The sequence below is a fragment of the Trichosurus vulpecula genome, chromosome 1 (assembly GCF_011100635.1).
Source record: "Trichosurus vulpecula isolate mTriVul1 chromosome 1, mTriVul1.pri, whole genome shotgun sequence".
In the NCBI taxonomy this organism is placed as follows: domain Eukaryota; kingdom Metazoa; phylum Chordata; class Mammalia; order Diprotodontia; family Phalangeridae; genus Trichosurus; species Trichosurus vulpecula.
The window spans coordinates 497457439-497472150 of record NC_050573.1 but is presented as its reverse complement, the minus strand read 5'-3'; the positions used below and the strand labels follow the sequence as shown (position 1 = coordinate 497472150).

Sequence of the window (14712 nt, the reverse complement as noted above, 5' to 3'; positions counted from 1 at the left end):
CTACATTGTTATAAGCTCTTCTGACTATGAGACCTCAAGTTTCCTTGTATAATCAGTGTTTTAGAAGGTTAAATATAATTGGATTTTGGACAAAATGGCTCTGGATATCTTGTGAGCACATCTAAATCCCAGATAGTTAAACTATGGCTATTCTGCTTCCAGCAGACACATCTGTAAAAAGATCCCTTGAAGCTGAGGTTGATATAGTCTGTGTTTTGCAAGTCATAGAAAAGATAGATAGATAGAGATAATGAGAGATGCCACATTGGAAAAAATCAAAGTTTTAGAGTTCATGGCACATCATCGGTAAGCTTAAATAATAGACACTTATTGAGAAAACCATGAGCTCCATTATTCAGTCTTTTTTTAAAATAAGTTTTATTGATGCCACTTCAGTCCTGCTGATGGGTGTCCTCTGAGACACTGTGTAAAATGTTATGTGTGGTATAGTGAAGAGAAGCCAGAAAGAGGTAGCTTCAAGTACCACCATTGGTCACACTGGCCAGTGATCCTGAGCCTATCACTTCAACTGACATTTCTTTAGTTAATACTCTTAAGACTCTGAATTATAGAAAAGGTGATCGTGTTGGCAGAGGGTGATTTCTCACTTGGGGCTTCCTCATAGCAATGAAATCACAGGTCCAGTCCTTATTCTTACCCCTGTTAGTAGTAATAATAGTAATAGTAGAAATATTGAAAATTATAGTGAGAAGCAGGTGGCAGACTATTTCTTTAAAGTTTTTCTGGAACTTTTAGGAGACAGGAATTGGGCCAGGTTGTACTTTGAGATGCTCTTAAAGTCTTACTCAAATACTTTTAAGATCAGTACATTGCTGGAGAGAATGACTCAGCTGTAAGTTAGACAACTATGTGAGTATATGCACACAGTACAACTTCATTCAGCCGTCATTTACTTAGATTTGTGGATTACATAGGTCTTTCTGTTTGCAGTTTGTTCTGGCATGGAGGGAGGGAGGGAGATCCCCCTCCGCAGTCCCATGGACAGCCCCAATACAGCAAAAGGAATATTCCTGTTAAGGATTTGCCAACCTTGGCTTAACCCTACCAATGATGGAGCTTTCTCCCTTAGAAAGTAGCTCTTTCAGTTTGTGGGACTGCTCTGACAATTACAAGATAATCCATCTCTGTTTGGCTGCTAGTGCCTGGTTGATTGTGAGGCTCGAACAATGTTTTACCAGGTTACAGTAAGTTCATAGAAGGCTGAGGTTAAGGGAAACACAATTTAATTCATAAGTTGCCTGGGGATCAGATGGTATCATGATAGAAGGGAAATCAGAAAGAGAGCCTTCGATTTCAGCAAAGGGCCACATGGTTCTAGGGAATGGGTGGGGAACCTGTAGCCTGGAGACTGTCTAGGTCCTCAAGCGCAGCCCTTTGACTTAATCCAAACAAATGTTCTCTGAAATTTGGATTCAGTCAAAGGGCCTCACTTGAGCACCTAGAGGGCCACATATGGCCTCCAGGCCGCAGGTCCCCAGCCCTGTAAGTCTGGGGTATTTCCCAGGGAGGTGGGAGAAACTGAATTGGGGCTGTTGTCCTAGCTCTTCTTTGCATGGCATCTTGATAAGTTTGGGCTGGATATAGGTGAGTAAATTTGGGGATATGTGAATAGGATTTTTTTTTTGGAGGGGGGAAGGCAAAGCAATTGGGGTTAAGTGACTTGCCCAAGGTCACAGAGCTAATGTGTCACGTGTCTGAGGCCAGATTTGAACTCAGGTCCCTCCTGACTCCAGGGCCAGTGCTCTACTCACTACACCACCTAGCTGCCCTGTGAATAGGATTTTTAAAAATATTGTGGAGTGAGGGTTTGGGGTATTAGAGGGATTATAAAATTATGGATTTAGAGCTAGAAGAGACCTTAGAAATCTTATAGTCATACTCTCATTTTATAGATATGAGAACTGAGGCCCTATAAGAGAAAGTGATTGCCCTAGGGTTACAGAGATAGTATTTATTTTATTTTTAGTGTTTTATTTGTTTCCTTTGTTTTTTATGTTGTATCCCTCCCCCATGAAACCTTCTTGATAAAGAAAAACAATTAAGCAAAAAATCTAATATAGTGACTGCATCTGACAGTGAAGGTAGTATTATTTTCTAATAATCCACCTTATTACTTTTCTCCTTTGTTTTTAAAAAATTACAGTTTGACTTATATAAGCAGTAGTTGGATGACTGAATTAATAGTTAAAAAATGTTAATGTGAGATTTTAATTTTTATTAGATTTCATTCATACATGTGAAAACCTCTGCCATGAAGGAGAATGTGGACCTTGTTCCCGCACATCCGTTATTTCCTGCAGATGTACTTTCAGAACAAAGGTAAATTCAAAAACACTCATTTCAAATTATTGCTGCAGATATGTTTGCTATCATTGAATCAGGGTAATGAGGAATTTCTTATTTTTCAAGATGTGATTTTTAAAATTTTAAAATAGGGTTTTTTAGATATTTCATCAGAGGGCCCCACGCGGCACCTGAGCCAGGCGGGACCCCAGGCCGGCCTCCGGGCCGCCCACCACGCAGCCGCGGCCCAGCACCCAGGGCCAGGGCCGCGCCCCCGCCGGACCCGGGCAGCCCAAGCCCCAGGTAGCTCAGAAGCCCATCCAGGACCAGCTGGCCGCGGCCCCGCCCCGGCCCAGCCTTAGCCAGGATGAGGTGAAGGTGGAGACCATCCGCAGCCTGAGGAAATCCTTCGCGAGCCTCTTCTCCGACTGATCCCCCTCCCTTCCTCCTTCCCCCTTCCCCCTTCCCCCTTCCTCCTCCCCCCTCCCCCCCCCAGGTGTGACACCCCTCCCCCCCAGCACCCGGGATGGCTGTGTCTTTAAATATGCAAATCACCGGGCGCTCCCTGTCCCCTCGGACCGGGCCAGGGTGCTTCTCTCTCTCTCTCTCTCTCTCTCTCTCTCTCCCCCCCCTCCCCCCCCTCCCCTCTGTGCGCGTGCGTGTGCCTCCCTGTGACCCTCGTGCTGCCGCTTGGCGTGTGTTGGAGTTTCTCGTGAAGCCTTTGATGTGCACAGTGAAGCGGTAGTGGCCCCCCCCCTCCCCCCCCCCCCCCCCCCCCCCCCCCCCGCATCTGTTACTCTGACCAGAGAAGAGTCAAGAAACCTGATTAAGTGATCAAAGGGGGGGAAAAAAGATATTTCATCAGCAAAACTGAAAAATGAGCTGCTTTGACTCATGCTGTACTCACTCTCTGTTGTTTTTACTGTATTGAAAAGGAATAGGATTTGAAAAGTCAGAATTTTCAGAAAATCAAGTTAGTGTTCTTTATTATTAAAATTTTTATTTTTTAATGCTCTTTTTCAAGGAAAATCAAATAATTTTTATTTTTGCTGATAGGAGAGAGGGTAGTGGTTGGTAGTGGTTGTTTTCCCTCTTTGCTGTATGGTCAGAGTGTGTGGGACCAAAGGGCAATGGACACCTCAGATATTGTGAATGATTATGGGTGGTGCTTCATCCAGTTTGTGACTTGGGCAGGCCTCTTGAGTTCTTGCTGCTGCCTGTTTATTATATACTACCAAACTGTACACAGAGGCGAAGATACAGTTTAAGTCTGTTGACTTTATCTTGTTCAAAAGATCTGATGGAGGTGGAAGTTTTAACTATAAAAGTCATTAGTTGATACTAAAAGTCTAGGCTCATAAGATCACAGATTTGGAATTGAAGAGAGGGACCTCGAAACTTACATTACAGATGAGGAAACTGAGTGCCAAAGAGAATAACCGATTTGAATTAGGAACCTCTTCTTTCCAGCTCCACACCAGCCCTGAGCTATTCCTTGTTACCACCACTAATCCCTCCTTTTTTTTTTTTTGTCCAGCCCTTTCTTTTTATTGATGTACAGATCAGTCAATGAAGTGGAAACTTTTCCATTTTATCCCTGTGGAAATTCTCTGCAGTGATGCAGATTGGCAATTCATCTCTAATGTGTAATCCTAGAGAATTACCTGGGAACATCTTTATAGTTACCAAGGTTCAAAGCCTCTGAGTGGTTCTCATTGTTTTCTCTTCCCTCCTCCCCATTACTATTCGGTCCACAATTCTTGTTGATTCTACTTCTTTGATGTCTCCCATTCATTCCTTTCTCTCCACTTATGTGGTCACTGCCCTAACTGGGGCCCTTATCATCCCTCGAAGCTAGGTGGTATAGAGTTTAGAATGTCAGACCTGGAATCAGAAAGACCCAAGTTCAAATTCTGCCTCTCGTTAAGTCACAACCTCAACTCAGACTACCTCAGTTTCCTCAGTTGTGGTCATAATAGCACCTACCTCCCAGGGCTGTTGTGAGGGTCAAATGGTATCATATTTGTAAAGCACTTAGCCATTGCCTGGCACATAGTAGAGAGGCAGCTTAGGTCGCTCAGAGGATAGAGCACTGTCCTAGAGTCAAGAAGAACTGAGTTCAAATCCAGCCTCAAGACACTAGCTGTCACTTAACTTCTTGTTACCTTAATTCACTAGAAAAGGACATGGCAAAACACTCCAGCCTCTTTGACAAGAAAACCCTATGGACAGAATTGGCATGCTATGGTCCATAGGATCGCAAACAGTTGGACTTGACTAAATGACTGAACTGACTGAACTACGGCAGTACACAGTAGAAGCTTAATAACTACTTCTTCCCTCCCTTCCCTCCCTCCCTCCAGGCACCTTTGTGTGTCTTTGTAAGTCACATTCTTTTATCATTAAATTGTTCTTGTAAGCAGGGACGGTCTTTTGCCTTTCTCTGAATCCCCAGTACTTAGCACTGTGCTGTGTGTACATAGTAGGTGCTTAATGAATGTTTACTGACTGGCTGAATATTGTAGGCATCTTCTAATGGACCTCCCTGTCTTATATTTTTCCTGCATGGTAGTTCATCTTCCACACAACTGTTCATCTTTGTCTGTGTCACTCCTGCTTGGGAAGCTTCTGTGATTCTCTTTTTCCTCTGACTTAAACTACAAAATCCCCTTTCATTTAAGGCCCTTCACAACCTGACTACAACTTGTTTTTCTAGCCTTATTTTACATTCCTCCCCTTTACATCCTTGATACCACGATATTCCATTGTCTTTGTACAGGTTGGCTCCAAACATGGAAGTGGTACTTCCTCACCTCTCTCCCATAGATTCTCTTTATTTCCTGCCAAGTTCATCTCAGATATCATCTCCTACATGAGACCTTTCCTGATCACTCTCTTCCAGCTCTCATTGCCTTCTTTCATCTCCGTGGTAGTACTTTGTATATTCTATGTGCTTATAAACTTCTCTGGGATGTGGGAAAATAGGGACGCTAATGCATTGTCAATGGAGTTGGGAACTGGTCCAATCATTCTGGAGAAAAATTCGTAGCTATGCCCAAAGGTCTATCAAACTGTGAATAATATGCTTTAACCCAGCAATAGCACTACTGGGTTTATAGCTGAAGGAGATCAAAGAAAAAGGAAAAAGGATCTCTATGTACAAAAATATTTATAGCAGGTCTTTTTGTTGTGTGAAAGAACTGGAAACTCTATCAATTAGAGAATGGCTGAACAAGTTATGGTATATGAATGTGATGGAATACTGTTGTACTCTAAGTAATAACGAAGGTGATGCTGTCAGAAAAACCTGGAAAGACTTACTTGAATTGATGCAAAGCGAAGTGTGCAGAATCAGGGGAACATTGTACACAGTAACAGCAATATTGTCAGGATAATCAACTGTGAAAGACTTAGCTACTCTGATCAATATAATGATCCATTATAACTTCAAAGGACTCATGATGTAAAATGCTATCCACCTCCAGAGAGAGAACTGATAGTCTCAGAATACAGATTGAAGCATACTTTTTTCCTGTTTTAATGTTTCTTTGCTTTTTTTCTTTTCCTTTTTTTTTTTGGAACATGGCTAATGTGGAAATGTTTTACATGACTTCATATTTATAATGGATTTCATATTTCTTCTTTTCTCAATGGGTCAGAAAGGGGGTAGAGGGAACTTGGAGGTGAAAATAAAAAAATTAAATTATATTTTTGAAAAATCACCTGTTCCTCTTGGGGCCTCCCTCCCCCCATTCCCAATGTAAGCTTATTGAAAGGAGGAAGAGTTTGATTTTTATCTTTGTATCTCCATCACCTAGCACAGAACTTGGCACATAGTACGCTCTTAATGAACACTTGCTGACTGCCACCACAAAAAAAAATTGCTATAGGTATTTATTTACATGTAAATCCTTTTCTTCTTTTTTCGATCTTGTAGTGTTAGGTCAAAGGATATGCAGTTCAATGACTTTGGGGGCAAAGTTCTAAATTACTTTTCTAAACTATCTAGACTTACAATTTTACTAACCTTGCATTAATAATGTATCTGTCTCCCACAATCCTCTGACATATAATTTTCCTTTGAGGGATGTATCTTGGAACCAAATGCCTACAAAGCCTCCCCCCACTTTTTATTGCCTTTTAAAATTTGTTGTAAGCTAAGATACCAGAAAAATAAACCTTTTTTTAAAAGCATGTTTAGAGTGTGATCAGATAAATCTATAGGAGAGTCTCATGGCTTAGTAGCTAGGGTGCAGAGCCAAAAAGACTTGGGTTTGGATCCTACCTCTGACACTTACCAGCTGTGCGATTGGAGGCAAGCCAGTTAACCTCTCCAAGCCTCAGGTTCTTTACGACATGCAAAATTATGCTAATACCTCCTACCTTATAAGAGAACCTTGACCTACAAACAAAATATTGTAGAAAAAGTATTTTGTAAGCTTTAAACTGCTGCATAAATGATAGCTGTTGCTAATAAAGCCCATGAATTTTGTCATCTTTGGCCATTTAGAGACTTTTGTCTTCTTATTTCCTGGTTTTTATCTATGTTCTTGTTAATTGATAGTTCATATATAGATAAAATGTTTAGTATTATAGTTACTTTGTTTCAAATATTACTATTAATGATTATTATTTCTTTGTTTTCTAGGAGCTGCCGTGTGCTAGTCTCAAAACAGAAGGTAAATAATATAATGAAACACCTTTACTACCTAAATGTAGCTAGGAAGTGGGCAGGAAAATTCTTTTTAGGACTAGGGTATACTCAGATTCCAAGTATCATCATGAATCAACATTATCAATATCAATAATAATTAAAATTTAAGGTGAACAAAATACTGTACCTAGGTGTTTGGATTTCTTGTAGTTTTAAGTTGTCTTTTACTAATACATTTCTAAGCAAAATTAGTAGTTATATTTGTTAGATTCTAAAATGAATCTGTCATCTCATTAAATTGGAGGTTCTTTTCAGGACACAAACCATCTTCACCTTGTTCATCTGTTATTTGTGCTGTCCTTTAAGTTCACTACAATGGGTCCATCCAGCATGTCAGAATCCTTTCTCTATTTCTTCTGCCGTTGTGTGGATACAAGGAAATGTTACAGCTGTGTACCTGTCACAATTTACCCTCTGAGATATATGACCAACTCATCTTTTCTTCCTGTGATAAATTGTTCTTGGAAGTTCTTCATTGGTTATACGTTTCAGCCTATTCATAGCTACCTTGTGCCTCTCCATTGTCCTGTGTGAGATTTCATCTGAAATTCCTCAAAGACTATATAATAGGCTATGTCTCACTGTGATGGAGGATGCCCCAAAGGTCTTACTGCAGTTTTCATCTATTAAAGCTCAAACGTGCACTAAGACTTTTAGGATACCTGTATTGCAACACAGGTAGAATGTCAGTGATTAAAAGGTGGGCCTTTGTTTCCATGAGAATTTGAATCATTTAGAGAATTTTGCAGTTTCCGAAGATTGTTCTGTCCTTTCTGTCCCATATTAACATACTGACAAAGAAACAAGCTCTATAGGTTGCATCCAAATGCATGTTGTAATCTGGATTTTTTATATATACATATATATACTTTAAATAGTATTTCATTTTTTCCACTTAAATATAAAGACAATTTTTAATATTCTTTTTAAAAAAATTTTGAGTTTCAAATTTTTCTCCCTCCCCCCTTTCCAAAATGGTAAGCAACTAATATAAGTTATATATGTGTACAGTCATGTAAAACATTTCCATATTAGTCATGTTGTGAAAGAAGAAACAGACCAAAAGGAAAAAAAAATATGGAAACAAATAAATGAGAATAGTATACTTCAGTTTGCATTCAAACTCCCATCAGTTCTTTCTCTGGATGTGGATAGTATTTTCCATCATGAGTCTTTTGGAATTGTCTTGGATCATTGTATTGCTGGAAGAGCTAAGTCATTCATAGTTGATCATCTAACAGTGTTGCCGTTATTGTATATGGTGTATTCTCCTGGTTCTGCTCATTTCACTTTCTATCAGTTAATTTAAGCTCAGGTTTTTCTGAAATCTACCTGCTCATTTTTTATAGCACAGTAGCATCCCATTACATTCATATGCCACAGCTTGTTTAGCCATTCCCCAATTGATGGGCACCCCTCAATTTCCAATTTTTTTGCTACCACAAAAATAGCTGTTAGGCAATATATATTTTTCATCCACTTGGCCACATCCATTTCTTGTGTGGATTGTCAGACCTACCTGTAGGTATGAGTAGGTATAAATTTCTTCCAGGAAACTCTGTAGTATTCAGGGTCTTACACAACCAGCACACTGCCATCAGCAAACAGGACATATTGAGTACCTCTCCAGCTGAAAGGAGGCTTTCTTCAGCTTTGACTTTGTGCTAGATCTCCTCCATCATAGTGGTGAATACCTTTTGTTTTTTTAGCTCCCTGGATGCTTATCAGGGGATATCTTCCCTCCTTGTAGCTACCTTTCGAATTGCTTTCTCAGTACCCTTGCAGTTGTCATCTCTAGCATGATTTTCTTCTCTATACACTTAGAATAGTGCGGTCCAGCTGTTTTTCTTAAATTGGTCACACTCCTCTATAAGCATATATGGAACTGTGAAGTTAGGGTGCAAGCATGTTGATTCTACTGTTCTTGATGATGAGAAGAGGTTTGTTATAATATTTGTTTCGGATCTTTTCCATTTGTCTTTTATTTAATTGTCCTAGTTGGACAAAAGTTTTGCCAGGCTTCCCTAATGTGGTTTTACCCTTCATGGCTTCTCTTTGCTTTATGAGACACTACTCATATTTATGCACTATCATTCTTTGTATGATTTTACATATTATAAATTGGTGTTGCCTTTGGTCTTCATCTTTCTCATCTTGGAAAGTAAGTCATAGGTTGACTGACTAAGGTGCTTTTTTAGGCTTTTATGCCTTTCTTGTGTCAGTGGATCTATTTCAGTTGAGTTTCTGAATAGATTGTAATAAATCAGTGTTAATGTAATTTCTTGTGTCCATTCCCCATTTGTTTTAACAAAGTCAGTTACTTTGTTAAATAGTTTAAGATTGAATTTCTGTTGCACTGTATGTCTTTTTCTGATTATTTCTTTGTCCTCAAGTCAGTGGTCTGATTATACAGTTAATTCAGGAATAATTCCCACATCAATAACAAGTATTTTCAAGATAGCATCTGATTTTGTGTGTGTGTTTTGAAGAAAGTATTCGTAATGTAAGATATGATGGTATTAGACACATTGTTGGTTTCTCTCCCTCCCGAGCCTTGCCTTTCTGTACATCTGTACATTTTTACTTTTTTCTAGTTTTACCTCTCAGTATCAGACTATAGGGAGAGGGATTGGGCTGGTGATTAGGGAAATTCCAAATATGGAAACTCCCTTCACCAGTAAAGGTAGGCATTTTCTTTGCAATTTCTGGCCTTAGAGAGTTGCCTACAGCACTAGAGGATGACTGACTTGTGCTAAGTGACAGCCAGTCATGTCAGAGGCAAAACTGGAACTCTAAGCTCTGAGGTCAATTTTTTTCCCCACTTCACATGTGTTAATTTTAATTTTTTTTAAAAGACTTTTTAAAAAATTCTGAAGTTAAACACTAAATAGGTCATTTCCAAGAGGATTTTCTATGAAACTATGAATCTCTTTCATATTTCTTGCTTTTAAAAAATATGTATATGCATATATATGAGTATATGTACATATGTATTGTTTGCTTGTGTATGTGTCACACATATGTATATGCACCAAATTAAACACACTACTTGTAATGCTATTCTGTTTGTCAGTGTTTCCTTTGAACTTCCTTTTCTGATCATTTTTCTTTGTAAATAGTAGTGTATTTTTTCCAGTTACATATATAGTTTTCAGCATCATTTTTTATAAGATTTTGAGTTCCAGATTTTTTCTCCCTCACTCTCTTTCATCCCCCCTCCCCAAGACAGCAAACAATCTGATATAGGCTATACATTTGCGATCATGTGAACATATTTCCACATTAGTCATGTTGTGAGGAGAGACAGAAAAAAAGGGAAGAGCCACAAAAAATAGTGAAAATAGTGTGCCTTGATCTGGGTTCAGATTCCATAGTTCTTTCTCTGGATGTGGATAGCATTTTCCATTATGAATCTTCTGGAATTGTCTTGGATCATTATATTGCTAGGAGAGCTAAGTCAGACATAGTTGATCATCATGCAGTGTTGTGATGTTACTTCGTACAGTGTTATTCTGGTTCTGCTCACTTCACTCAGCTTCAGTTCAAGTAATTCTTTCCAGGTTTTTCTGAAAACTGCCTGTTCATCATTTTTTTTTAAATTTAATTTAGTTATTTGTTTTTAGTTTTCAGCATTCACTTTTATAAGATTTTGAGTTCTAAATTCCCTCCCCCTGCCCCCTTCCCCAAGATGGCATGCAATCTGATATAGGGTATACATGTACAATCATATTAAGTATATTTCCACATTAGTCATGTGAAAGAAGAATCAGAAGAAAAGTGGAAAAGTATGAGAAAGAAAAAAAAAACAAAAAAGAGAAAATAGTATGCTTTGATTTGCATTCAGACTCCATAGTTCTTTCTCTGGATGTGGATAACATTATCCATAATAAGTCTTTTGAAATTGACTTCGATCATTGCATTACTGAGATGAGCTAAGTCTACCAAGGTTGGTTATCTCACAATGTTACTGTTACTGTGTACAGTGTTTTCCTGATTCTGCTCAGTTCACTCAGCAAGTTCATGCAAGTGTTAATCAGATTTTTCTGAAATCTGCCTGCTCATCATTTCTTAGGGGACAGTAGTATTCCATTACATTTGTATACCACAACTTGTTCAGCCATTCCCCAGTTGCTGGATATCCCCTCAATTTCCAACTCTTTACCACGACAAAAAGAGCTGTTACAAATGTTTTTGTACATGTAGCTCCTTTTTCCTTTTTTTGTGATCTCTTTGGGATATAGACCTAGTAGTGGTATTGATGGATCAAAGGGTATGTTTGAGTGCCCTTTACGCATAGTTCCAAATTGCCCTCCACAGTGGTTGGATCAGTTTATAACTCATTAGTGTCTCAGTTTTCCCACTTTTCTCCAACATTTATCATTTTCATTTTCTGTCATATTAGCCAATCTGATAGGTGTGAGATTGTACCTCAGAGTCGTTTTAATTTGCATTTCTCTAATCAATAGTGATTTAGAGCATTTTTTCATATGACTATAGATAACTTTAATTTCTTCCTCTGAAAACTATCTGTTCATATCCTTTGACCATTTATCAATTGGGGAATGACTGATATTCTTATAAATTTGATTCCATTCTCCCTTTTTATTTTCTGAGAAATGAAGTCTTCATCAGAGACATTGTCTGTAGAAATTGTTTCCCACCTTTCTGCTTTCCTTCTAATCTTGGTTGCATTGGTTTTGTTTGTGTAAAATCTTAATCAGAATTATTCATTTTGCATTTCATAATGTTCTCTGTCTCTTGTTTGGTCATAAATTCTTCCCTTCTCTATAAATCAGACAGGCAAACTATTCCTTGTTCTCTTAATTTGCCTATGGTATCACCCTGTATGTCTAAACCATGCACCATTTTGACCTTTTCTTGGTATATGATGTAAGATGTTGATCTATGCCTAGTTTCTGCTACTATTTTCTAGTTTTCCTAGCAGTTTTTGTTAAATGGTGAGTTCTTATCTTATGATTATTTTTAAAAGTGTTTTCTAATGGCCCTCTTATTTTTGGCATCACTATTATAAAATCTCTCTCTGAACATCCCCACCTCCCACTGAAAACCAAGGGAAAAGCTTTTTTTTTTTTTTAAACGAGCATAGTGAAGCAGAATGAATCTACCTATTAGCTGTATCCAACAATATGTGTCATTTTCTACACCCAGTGTCCATTATCTCTCTGTCAGGAGTAGGTAACATGCTTCGTCCTATGGAATCATAGTGGAAGAAATTACTGTAGTTTCTCCATATATATCTTAGTTATTATTCAGTTTGGTGGTCAGACTGCGATCTTGTCTTAAAGTCTTGTGTTGATTTAATTTTGTGGGTCCTAACAAGTTCTGTACCTCTTCATGCTTGGCAGCCAATGTCAGTGAATGCAAAGGCCCTAATAATTTTCATAGTGGCATTTTTTTGCTAATTCTTATCTCTACTACAATATGAAATGACCAGATATCCCATAAAGTAACATTTCTTACTGCCTTTGAACACATGATGACACCAACTTCCTTTGCCAGTATAAGCAGCACCTGTAAGCTATCTTCCCATTTAGATGCAGCCTCTTTCTTCTAATTTATCAATAGTGGGAATGTTAAGATTAGTAAAATTTAGTCCCACTCATAGTATGTTTATTTATTGGTTACTAGACAGATGTCTCACAATTATAGTACCAACAGTCAAAATAAAATTTGTAGAAGATCCAAAAGCTGTGATTCTTGGAATTCTCTCCCACTTTCCTTGCAGAAATAGAAGAGGGCTGAATAGGACTGAGGGCCATTTTATGGTTTTTTTTTTAATTTAATGAGTTTCTAGATGCAGGTAATTAGTCACTAAGCAATCAGCCTACAGGTGATAAGATTCTTTGTACAGGGCCGATCTTCAGAGCCCATACTTAAAATCTTTCTATGGTGACAGAACGGCCAAGGCCTCTGTTCTGTTGACATAGCCTTTGAGCACCTTGGGTCAGTCCCTAGCCACAACAAGATACCAAGTAAGACTTTATGGGGAGAGGCTCTTTTCTGGGCATCACCCACACATAAATAATAAAGCAGCTAGGTGGCACCAAGCTTGGAGTCAAGAAGACCTGGTCTCAGCCATTTTTAGCTATGTGAGCCTTGACGAGTCACTTCTCTGCTGTCTGCCTCAGTTTCCTCATCTATCAGATGGGGATAATAATTGCACCTACTTCCCAGGGTGGTTGTGAGCATCCAATGAAGTGATAATTGCAAAGCGCTTAGCACAGCGTCTGGCACATAGTAAGTGCTTGGTAAATGTTAGCTGTCAGTAACAAAGGTAAATGTTAGCTGTAATTTTTAAACAGAAAAGGACACAGAAGAGAGAATCACAGGATCATAGATTAAGACCTGGAAACTTAGAAGCCATCTAGGTCACACTCATTTTGAAGATGAGGCTCAGGGCAATTAGGTGACTTGTCCAATGTCACAGTAGCTCGTAAATACTAGAGACTGGGTTTAAGCACAGGTCTTCCAGACTCCCACACCTCCGTGCTTCCTCTAATCATATGCTATGGTGCTGGGCTATTTATTTGTATAGATAACTTAATGTTAATTACTACCTAAATGCAGCATTTTAAGTATTAATAAATGACTTTTTTTTCTTTTTAATTTTACAATAGCCGATGCTACATTTTTGTGCGACAAGCGATGTAGTAAGAAACGATTGTGTGGACGACACAAATGTAATGAAATATGCTGTGTGGTAAGTTTACATAATTGTAAAGTATGATAAACATTTTACTAGGATGCCATAGACTTGAGTGCTGTACCCTGTATTAAGTACAATCCATTCCAGTAAATGTTTATTAGTCACCTACTATATATGCCAGGCACTATGCGAAAGCACTGGGGATACAATTAATAAAAGTAAAGACAGTCCCTGCCCTCAAGCAACTTAGAATTGAAGGGGGTGGGGGAAAGACAACACAGAAATGGGGGCAGCAACTGGAAAATAAGATATACAGGCAGTAGGGTATAGAAATCTATCTTGCCCTACAAGAAAGAAAAGGGGAAAGGGGACGGGGGGTGATAGAAGGGAGGGCTGACTGGAGAATGGGGAAGTCAGAATACATTATTACATCCTGGGGTGGGGTAGAGATGGAGAGAAGATTTATAACTTAAAATCTTGTGGAAATGAATGTTGAAAACTAAAAATAAATTTAAAAAAAAAAGGAGCAAGAAAGCAGGTGGGAGGAAGGGGAGGCAAGGGGATACCAGCATGGGGACCTCATCTTCTGTGGAGTTGAAACCAGGCAGGGCAGCAGATGCAAAGTAGAATGAGCTGAGAGTCCAGTTTCTCCCCTCCATAAAGGAAAGCATTGGGAGGAATTTGGCACTCTACCCCCCCCCAGCCCTCCATTCAGAGGGGAGAGGAAAATGAGGGAGATGGCATCTGTCAAGGCTTAAGTCAGCAGCGTGGTGGTGAGATTAGAGTTGAAGTGCTATTCTTTGAGTTGAAACCAGGAAGAGCAGCAGATGCAGACTGGAGTGAGCTGTCAGACGAAGCAAATCAACACACTGGCCATGTCTGTTCCTCACTCTTTATCCCCCAACTACACCTCTTAGTCAATAAATAGAACCTGTGTTTCACCCCAGAATGGACAGTAACAATCAATCGCTTCATTGAGCAAAATAAGTCTTTAGTGTTGTTTTCCTTTATGTTGTTTTTTTTTTTT

The 14712-nt window shown here is 38.9% G+C and overlaps 1 protein-coding gene across 2 annotated transcripts in view; it reads left to right on the top strand.

Moving 5' to 3' along the window:
• NFX1 (nuclear transcription factor, X-box binding 1) overlaps positions 1-14712 on the top strand; it is an 81809-nt gene that overhangs the window by 31256 nt on the left and 35841 nt on the right. For both annotated transcript variants that reach the window (XM_036739269.1, XM_036739277.1), the window contains exons 10-12: positions 2243-2340; positions 6953-6983; positions 13657-13739. In XM_036739269.1, coding sequence (XP_036595164.1) covers positions 2243-2340; positions 6953-6983; positions 13657-13739 — 212 coding nt within the window. The remainder of the gene's footprint in view (positions 1-2242; positions 2341-6952; positions 6984-13656; positions 13740-14712) is intronic.